At 46.8% G+C, this 10,596-nt stretch overlaps 1 protein-coding gene across 1 annotated transcript in view; it reads right to left on the bottom strand.

Annotated features, from left to right (window-relative positions):
• Positions 1-3,250: 3,250 nt before the first annotated feature.
• The window catches only part of Dnaaf5 (dynein axonemal assembly factor 5), a 55,553-nt gene continuing 48,207 nt past the window's right edge, over positions 3,251-10,596 (bottom strand). Inside the window, exons 12-13 of the mRNA XM_004629580.2 lie at positions 9,497-9,688; positions 3,251-4,140 (exon numbers count right to left, since the gene is read on the bottom strand). Coding sequence (XP_004629637.1) covers positions 4,004-4,140; positions 9,497-9,688 — 329 coding nt within the window. The 3' untranslated portion in view covers positions 3,251-4,003. The remainder of the gene's footprint in view (positions 4,141-9,496; positions 9,689-10,596) is intronic.

Raw genomic sequence — 10,596 nt, 5'->3', positions numbered from 1 at the left:
GCACAGCCTATATCCTAGGTGACACCAGGCGATTGCGTCTCCTGACTGGCACTGCATGGGCAGTGCTTCCGCGTCTGGATGGCACTGGCTGTTTAGAGAATCATGGGAAATGGGAAGATGTTAGGAAGAAAGATCTTGCTTTAGAAGGTAAACCTTCAGGTAAAGAAGACACCACACACAACAACAACAACAACAACAACAACAACAACACAGGGGCTACAGCTCAGCAGCATAGCACCTGCCTGGCAAGCTTGATGTCATATGATTCTCATTACCAAAAACAAAACAGAACAAAATAAACCAAACCAAACCAAACCAAACCAAACCAAACCAAACCAAACCAAACCAAACCAAACCAAACCAAACCCAATGGCAGCAAAAGATAACACACACAGGGCACTCAGCCTTAGCTTCTGCTTTTCTGAATTCTTACTTACCATGCTTATACCTACCAGTGATTGTGAAGTTACTGCAGATACTTTGCCTGGTCTGCGATCCCACTCAGAAGAGATTATGTGCTGTGCTCTCTTCTATCGGGCTTGTCCAGTTCAGCCTGCCATCTGTGAGTACCACCCGTGTCTTGGTGAACATCAGTCATTTGTTCCCTTTGACTGCAGTGTGGCGTTCCACGGCGTGGCATTCAGCAGTGTGGCTACACTATGGTTTATTTGTTCACTGTCAATTATGTTTGGCTCACTTCCAGTTTGGGATTTGAAAAAAGCCAGTATGAATGCTTGTGTACACGTCCTTTTGCTTTCATTTCCCAACAAGACAACTTTTTTTTTTTTTTTGAGACAGGGTTTCACTATGTAGCTCATGCTGGCCTTGAACTTGCTTAAATAGCCCAGGCTGGCCTCAACTCTTGGCAATCTTCCTGCTTCAGTCTCCCAAGTGCTGGGATTACAGGAGTGCCCCACCATGCTCAGGTTTTTTTTTTTTTTTTTTTTTTTAAGAGTAGAATATATCTACTGGGGGAAAGAAAGCTTCTGTCCAAGAGAGGGATAGAAATAGGGTGGCGAGTGGCTTGTCCCCATGCTCATATTTTGATAAGCCATTAAAAATTATTTATCTATTTTTAAATTAACCATTTCCTTTGATATCCTGAACATCACTCTGGACATAGGGCTCTCTCCGCAGAAGAAACAGGTGTGTGGAGTGAAGATGACCACCCACTGTTAGTCAGGTTTCTAATCACAAATTAGCTTGAGCTGAACAACCTATCTCAAAGCCTCTGCACAGTGAAAAGCGGCAGCCACAGAAGGCCACACATAGCATAGCATGAGTCCCTCTACGTAGGAAACATTAGAAAAGGTGAACCCGCTGAGCCCCAGTGGCAATGCTTCCAGTTCAGCAGTTTCTGAGGGCCAGAGATCAAGTGAGGGCCGACTGCACCCCGGCTGGGGAGCTCTGCCCTAATGGGAGGATCTAAAATGGCCGTGTGAGGGCTGAACAAGCATCCATGCGTGAACGCTCCCTGAACTATCCACTTAGAACAGAAGAGTTTCACAGACTAGAAAGTACATCTCAGTAATGCTGGTATTACTTCAGTGCTGACTTCAGGGTGGCACTGGCCCTCCATCACCCAGTGCTGGGCACAGAGGACTCTATAAATATTTGCTGACTAGATTGCATGAATTCACATGAGTCTATGAGACATGAGTCTCATAGATTATTATTCTTTTGTACCAGGGATTGACCTCAGGACCTTGTGCTTTCTAGGCAGACACTTAAAGCCTCTGAGGAAAGGTTTATTTAGCTCCCTGGTCTGAGTCTCACAGAATTAACACCGCTTCTCGTATGGCTGGGCTTGGGTCCTTCTCTGAACACACGCCCAATGACTGTAGCAGAACTGTCTTTCTGTAGTTTCTCTGGAGAGGAAAAGAGACCAAACAGAGACCAGAAGCCACTGCAAGAGCCAGGGAGATGGCTCAGTAGAATAAGGGCCTGCTTGGTAAGTGCAAGGGCCTGAATTCAATCCCTGGTTCCGCCAAAAAAGCCCCCCCCCCAAAAAAAAAGAAAACACCCAGAAGCTACTGCCAGTCCCTCTGACACCATCACAGCAGGGTGATGGGAGCACCAACTGGGAGCACCAATACTGTAGGTTTGGCCGCTCAGCAGCTTACTTTTGGCCCTTGTGACAGAGGGCCAAAAGGCTGGGGTCTCTGTACTCATATCCAGGGCAGGCAGGAGTCTGGGCTCAGGGCGCCTACCTTCATTTATAACAAATGAAGGTAAAGATGCCAGCAGCATGGTTCTGTCAAGGACTGGGGATGGGGTGGGTGGGCCCTAAGGGCCCTGAAGACCACCTGAATCTGTGCACCCACCAATAACAGGGATGGAGCCTGGGCGGCAGAGCCACGGAAGGGACAAAGATGACATCAATGTCTAAGGCTTGCAGTCAGTTGGGCTATGGTACACTGTCTCAGTTACTTTTTTCTTGTTGCTGGGACCCAAAATTACAGAAGGAAAGGTTAATTTAGCTCACAGTTAGTGGAGGGTTCAGTCTATACTCAGTTGGCTCCAAGGCAGAGCAGCACATGGCAGAGGGCGGCTGTTCATGGTGGCGGAAAAAAACAAACAGCAAGAGCAAATGGGAGGAGTAGGGGCCACAGGGGCCACAGAGAGCAAGTCTGGCTTCCTTGTGTTGCACCCAGGCTATCCACCCCAGGCTGGGTGTAGCACTCACACCCATCAGCCCAGCACGGATCATGAATTAATCACAAACTCTATAAATCCACCCCATAACTGCATGAGGTTTTGGGGGACAACTAGACACAAATCATAACAAGCACCTCATCAAGACTGGCCTTTTTTTTTTTTTGCGGTACCAGGGATTGAACTCTGGTACTTGTGCTTGCCAGGCAGGTGCTTATGGCACTGAGCTTTCTCCCTAATCCGAGGCTGCCCTTCTGCCCCCGACGGTCCATGGTGACCGCTTGGTGACAGCCCAACCTGTTTGGAGCTCCTGCCACCTTGTGGCCAGAGGGGACATTACAGCCAGCAACAGGTGACCTCCCACAGTCCATGAGGCTTAGAATTCTTTATTCTGTGCTAGGAGCTGGGAGTTTGCAGGGTCTGTGGATGCTGAGCAAACACTTTATCCGCATGAGTCACAGCTCCAGCCCATTGTCTAGAATTCTTGAGGCTGGAGCAACTCTGCGGCTAAAGCTAAGAAAGCATTAGTTATTTATTTCCCCAAAAGGTCAATTAATTACCAAAAGTCACAGAGATAGGAACATAATTTGAATAATTTAATAAAAAATTTTAACACCAGAGCACAAATATTAATATGTGATTAGTAGAAAATATAACAGCCTTTTCCTGCTGTGTTAATATAAATATTGGCTTAAGGTAGCAATATCCCCCTTACAATCTTTTAGGCACTTAGGTGTAGAATCTGCTGGAGAATATAATACAATCTTATTTTACTGCTGCTAAGAGAGCAACAAAATGAGATCTGAATGTTCTATCAAAATACTGTCAGCATTACCACTCAAAAACACTATAACCATGCATGTCTAGGTAACAAGTTCCAGTGTACTTAAATGGTTAAGACATCACAGATAACAGTCAAGAGTTCAAATTCCTGGTGGTCTGAGATGGGACCCAAAGAATGATGTTTTTTTTTCTAATGGCTTTTTTTTTTTTTTTTTTTTTAATAGTCAAGAACTTTCTTAGAGGGCATTTATTTAAGCAGGCTAGAACCAAGCAGTACATGAGAGTTTATAAAATAATAACAATCAGCTGATTTGGCTGATAGTGTGGGCAGGTAACATTTAGTTTTAGCTTCAAGAGAACTATAAACACTGGGAGGCCTTCTTCAGGAAGACATAAAAATATGGAACCCACTCATCGATGTCACTCAGAGGCTGCTGGCCAAAAGTACAGTGGGGACGGGGAAGGAGTCTCAGGGGCACTGTTTGCTCCGTTACATCCGGGCTGCTGACACGGGTGCCCTGCTGATGCAGGTTCAAGGCTAGAGGTGTTAGATGCCACCACATGGTCACTGTGCGGCTGCAGTGGCCTGCACATGCTGCAGGAGCTGATCACAGTAGGTGGTTGAGCGGTGCTTATGGATGACAGCCTCGGTCTCGCGCACCAGGAGATCTGGGAACAGCACGCTGCCTTCCTTGAGCACCTCTGCAAAACAGTGGAACATCTTGAAAATGCAGGAAGCTGGCAATGAATGGGCCGTATGTACATCTATGTGCAAATTAGATGAGTCGTCCCAGCACTTGGGAGGCAGAAATCAGGAGGATCACTACTAATGTGGGCTGTGTAGTGAGACCCCGCCCCCCCCCAAAAAAAGAAAAGAAAACTAAAAAAATTAGATGAGTCGGTGACAGATGCAGGGTTAGGGCTCAGGTCACAGCACAGAATTGAAAACACCTAGCAGCTCAAGGGACAGGCGCCTCTCACAGGCCTCAGGGCAGCAGGTGACAAGAGAACTGTTTCAGAATCATTTGTTTGCCTAGTGTCTGCTTCTCAGAAGCCAAGCCACAACAGCAGTGGGTGGCTGAACCAGAGGAAGGTGGAGGTACAACCCACATACCTCTGTGTCCCCTCTCTGACCTGACTCAGTCCCAGCCTCTCTGGCCTTCACCTCAATCTATAGAATTCTCCTCTTCCAGTTAGTACCTGGCCTACACAACTGTACTATTTACTTTATTTTTTTTTTTAACATTTATTTATTTATTTATTTATTTATTTATTTATTTATTTATTTAGTGTGTCTGTGTGTGGCCAGCTCAGCCCACCAGGGGGCGGGGCTGGCTGGCATGTGGTGCTGGGGGATCGAACCATGGTCCCTGTGTTTTGCCAAGCTTGTTTCAAGTAGGTGCTTTAGACCACTGAGCCATCTCACCAGCCCTGTACTATTTACTTTAAAAAACATTTTTAAGTAACTGTGAAACCTTTAAGTGGACAAGTGGACTTTTATTAAGTGCTACATTAAGGAAAACTTGCATCTAATCAGGTTTTAGAATGGGTTTATTGAAATTTACTAAGAATTTTTTTCTGAGACAGGTCCTCACTAATGTAGTCCAGGTTAACCTCAAACTCATGGTGATCCTCCTGCCTCAGCCTCCCAAGTGCCGGGATTACAGGTGTGCACTACCACACTCAGCTCCTAAGACTTATATTGACAGAAATGTACTTATTAGAGAGAAACACAACTGTCACGTCACATTCAGTGGTCTGTCCTGCCCTTCTACACCCTTACAGCAGAGCCTGAGTGACAGATATCTTACTTAAACATCTGAGAAGTTAAGCCCATGTATCGACAGGGCTTAGCACTTTTAGGAACTCAATCATGCAGCCCAGCTATCTCACAGCCTGAGGCCCTGAAAGTGACAGTCAACAGGGCAGAGCTGAGAGCTCAGCTCTTGGGATCCCAACCACTCACATCACACAGTCCTAGGACCACCACACAGGATGAACTCAAACCCAGTCCACTCAAGGCAACCTGCATGCACAGGCATTGGGACTAGAAGGGACAAACATACCACTGTGTCTGTGTTCACCTGAAATACCTATTCTTCATCACAAATGATGCTCACCCAGCCAGTCAATACCAATACAATATGAAAATAAGAGTCATTTTTAGAGGATTTAAAGTTATAAGCAGACATGGTTCAAATGCTTTTGCCATTCTCATTTATACTTCCCAAATAGCTAGAAATACTGGAGTAAATTATGCTTTTTATTTACAGTGACAGTTAAATTCCTCGCTAATTCACTTACATAGCTTATAAAATATTATATCTTCTTTTATTTTAAAACCAGTGAATAGCACATTAGGACAGAACATGCAAGTATCTTAGTGTTTAGGTTTTTTGGTCTAATTTTCAAGAAGAAATATTTTGTATTAACGAAAAAGAATTAGCTTAGAAAATGACAGGTTCTACATTCATTGATGCTGATCCACTTAATGTTACAAATCTGCTGCACACCAGATACTGTGGATACAGCAGGGAGCAAAACCCTGCTCTGCAGTGTGAGGGGCCTTGGTCAGGAGAAGAAGGGTAGTCACGGAAGCTTCAGAGACAGAGCAGGGCCCAGACAGGGCCAGATAGTCAGCACTGTCCCTGGCAGCTGCATGTGCATCCAGTGTTGGGGTAGGGGCCTGGCCTGATGCGAGGCTCTCAGTGGAATCCTGTTCGCAGGAAGGTGCTCTCGAGACAATGAGGCCTAGGAGTAGACGGTCTGCAGCCAGAAGAGCATGCAGGTGGCCAGCTGCTGTGGCCAGCACTTCCCAAAGGAAAGTGGGAAGTCACTGAAGTCCTTGTTGAGCTCAGAAACTGCTCTTAACGGGGGGGGGGGGGGGATCAAGAGAAGGAAAGGGATCAAGGCTTCGTGTGTTTTGCCAGGGTATGCAGAGAGTGTCCTGAGACAAGACTGAGGACATGGGACTGGGGAGCATAGGTGGGGGTTAGCAGGGATGGCAGCAGCTCATGGCAGAGGCAGAGAGCTGGGCCAAGATAGAGGGAGCGATGTAGCCTGGGCTGGGATGGATACTGCTGAGGAGCTAAGGCTGGAGCTGTATTAGTTGCTATTGTTGTTTTCAGCCATTTTCCATTAGTTTCTAAACCCCAGCTTCTTTTCATTATCAGGAGAGTCACTGTCCAGATGCCTGGTCAGTCTGTCACTGTGGGTCCACTCACCCTCACTCCATGATCCAAGGCAGTGGTACTGCGGGTCGCTGGGCCCTTTGGGAGTGTGCCCATAATAACACCAAAGGCATAGCCCGCCTGGCCACACTTGCATGGGTGGGACGGGGGCACAGGCATCACAGCCTGGCCTCCAGCACCTGGCCGCCCAACAGCAGCCAGGAGCACCGTGAAGGGACCTGCTGCTGCCAAGCGCAAGGCCAGTAGCCAGGCTGGGAGGTGAGTGGCTGGCTCCTCTACGAGGCGTCACATGCCCTCAGGAAAATGGCTACTGGACAAAACAGACACACACCCAGGTTGCGCAGATACAAGTATTTGGTGGAAAAGAATGAATTGCATCTGTCACTGCACAGAACAACTGGCAGTGTTTGTGGCCAGGGATGAAATTTAAGCTTTCAAGAGAAGTCAGACAAGGGCCTGAGTTCAATTCCCGGTACAAAAGCAACAACAACAGGGCCGGGGAGATGGCTCAGTAGCATAAGTGCTTGCCTGGCAAGCACAAGGGCCTAAATTCAATCCCCAGTTCTGCCAAAAAAAAAAAAAAAAAAAAAACCAAACCAAACCAAACCAAACCAACCAACCAACCAATCAACCAACCAAAACAAAAGAAGTAGCAGGATTACAGAATACTTGCCTTTACCTTCATAAGCCCGGACTCTTTGGGGATTAGTGCAAACATATGAGATTTTTGTTGTTTTGAGTCAGGATCTTGTATTTAGTTCAGGTTAGTCTTTTTTTTTTTTTTTAATTTAATTTTATTTATTTATTTATTTATTTATGTGTGTGGCCAGCTCAGCCCACCAGGGGGCGGGGCTGGCTGGCATGTGGTCCCTGTGCTTTGCTAAGCTTGTTCCAAGTAGGTGCTTTAGACCACTGAGCCATCTCACCAGCCCCAGTTCAGGTTAGTCTTGAACTTACTGTATAGCCCAGGCTGGCCTCAAACTTGTGTTGATCCTCCTGTCTCAGCCTCCTGATTGCTGGAATTATAGGCATATGCCACCGTACCTAGCATAAATATGACTTTTTGATATTGCATAATGAAACATATCTACACTGGGAAGATATTTATAATTTAGTATGTTTGTTACTATTTCCTAAAAGACACCACAGAAGTGATATTACATGCAAAGTGTGAGATGGACCAACAGACTTTATTTTTTAAGATGGACTATGGCTCAGTTCTATTATTTTTCATATAAGGAATCAAACTCATGACCTTGCGCTTGCCAAGCATGTGCTGTGTGTGTCACTGATCTATGTCCCCGGCTGGGCTAGACCTTGTAATCCTCTTGTCTCAGCTTCTTCAGGGCTGAGATTAAAGGTGTGTACTACCATACCTAGCTTGGACCAGTGGATTTTTTGTTGTTGTTGTTGTTACCAGGGATTGGACTCAGGACCTTGTGCTTGCCAGGCAGGCACTTATGCCGCTGACCTATCTCTCTAGCCCAAAAGCAGTGGATTTTAATGTAAGAAGGATAAAAGGCTCCTGATGTGGTCTTATAGTCTATACAGCAGAAATCTTTAGGAAACCACCATCTATCCACTCTGGCATAAATATAGCATCGAAACAACACCACAGTTATGTGAGGAGGCTTGAAAAAATCCTGTTTCTCCAACCACATATGAAACCAGAAGTGAAGCCACAGCTTTCTCACTTACTTCAACCAAACTAACACGTGTCTTGTTATGGTTTGGGTCTAGATGTCCCCTCAAAGCCTCATGCCGTTCACAGCAGCTGTACCTACAGTGCTTGATGCTACAATTAAGGGTATGTGATACCAAATCAGGCCACTGCTGGTCTGGCACTGCCCTAATCCTGGCAGTCTAGACAGAGATCTACAAAGCTTGTTTTTTGGCCACCGTGAACTGTTTCTCCTCTGTGATGCCTGTGTGCTGTGCTACACTGCTTTGGAGTTAGTTGATTATGGACTAAAACCTCTAGAAACTGAGCTAAATAAACCTTTCCACACATCATTGGAAATGTCATCCAGACGCTTCAGGAGCTCTGTAGGGAGGGGCCGGATGAGTTGTCAGAGACTCTGGAGCAGACAGCTCACCCGTGAAGACCTGCTCACAGACCTAAGGTTGTTGAGTATTTTGTCTCAACAGCAAGAAAAAAGTAACTAAGATATGTGCTGAGTGCAGAAGCAACGTGGAAATACAGTTGTCTTCTGTCAAGCTAGACATTAAAGGGATGAACACAAATTTAAGAGTAATGCCACTTGTTTGACATCAGAGTTCTATTTTTCTTTTTCTTTTTAATGTGTTTCATACAGGGTCTCACTATGCAGCTTGGACTCATAGTGATTCTCCTGTTTTCAGCTTCCCCAGTGCTGAGATTACAGGCGTGTGCCACCATACCTGGTCTCATGGCTACCTGGCTCAGTGTGCCTGGGGGCAGGGCCAGCACAGCATGTGGTGCTGGGGATCACACCCCAGTCCCCGTGCTTGCCTAAGCAGGCATGTAGTCCACTGATCTATCTCGCTGGCCCTTAGACTTCTTGTATACTCACTAAAAAATATTTGTTGCATACCAGTTATGTGCTAGTTGCTGTTATATAAGCCAGGTGAAATTGACAAACATTAATAAGCTACAGCCTCTGATCTCAGACACACTCATAGTGTACTGGGGTAATACTTGTTTTTTATTTATTAAGTTCACGCCATTCTTTTTGCTACTTATTTTGTTTTGGAAAATCTGTTTCAGAACAGTTAAGTGTCACTGCTTGAACCAGAAGGACAAAAACACCTTGGGATCACCACAACCCCCAGTGTGGACTAAGCTCACGGCCCTCACATGTGGCTACCCAAGACATCAGAAAGCTCACCTAAGACGGCGTCCTGGATGGCGCTCTCGGGGTCATCCAGGTGAAGGAGGAGCTCCCTGTACAGGTACTGGATGCTGCTTTGATAGTACGACTTGCCGCCGGTGCTCTGGATGCATCTGAGCCAGGTGAGCAGGGCAGAGGTGGCGGCCATCCGCACATCATTGGAGACGTCGTCCAGACGCTTCAGGAGCTCTGCAGGGAGGGGCCGGATGGGTTGTCAGAGACTCCGGAGCAGACAGCTCACCGGTGAAGACCTGCTCACAGACCTAACCTTCACTCCTTGGCAGCACTGCCCTCAGTCCCGGGAGAGCCACCCCTCAAAGGGAGACCACACTGCAGCTGGCACCCACAGGTGTTGTGCTCTGCTGGCTCAGCAGACCCAGGCTGCCCTCCCCGGGAGATGGCAGGGACTCCTGGCTCTGAGAAGCCAGTCTCACACAGGGCTCCAGGGCTGGCCAGCCCTCTTCCCAAACAGCAGCAGCCGTGGGGGACAGGACAGTTTCATAGTTGTCAGTCTGTTTTGTGGGACTTGGTGACATGCCATGCTGCTACTGCAGCAAAACAGTCTTTCATTAATTTCTCTGTACTGGGGACTGAAGACTAAACCCAGGGCCTTCTCACTGAGCTATGTCCCCAGCTCGCTTGCTCTCACTCTCTCTCTTTTTAAGATTTATTTATTTACTTGGTACAGGGTCTCGCTATGTAGCTCAGACTCATAGTGATCCTCCTGTCTCAGCTTCCCCAGCACTGGGATTACAGGTGTGTGCCACCACACCTGGTTTTGGTGGCTGGCACAGCACACTCAGCATGGCATGTGGTACCAAGAATGAACCCGGGTCCTTATGCTTGCCAGAAAGGTGCTTAGACTGCTGAGCTATCTCCTTAGCCCTCCCAGCTCTTCTTTATTTGAAAAAACAAAACAACAACAATAAAAACCACATGGCACTTTATTATCTCAAGCTCTTTTTCATTTATTAGTTTTTGCTCCGAATGCCTTCAGGGCAGGTTTGGCTGGCTGGAGTGTTGTGGGGATCGAACTACAGCAACCTGAGGCTGACAGCTTTGTGGAAGCAGCCACTTAAAGAACTGAGCTAGGGCCA

This window comes from Octodon degus, unplaced genomic scaffold, assembly GCF_000260255.1.
Source record: "Octodon degus isolate 3935 unplaced genomic scaffold, OctDeg1.0 scaffold00031, whole genome shotgun sequence".
NCBI classification, from domain to species: Eukaryota; Metazoa; Chordata; class Mammalia; order Rodentia; family Octodontidae; genus Octodon; species Octodon degus.
This window is presented reverse-complemented; position numbering and strand designations above follow the sequence as displayed.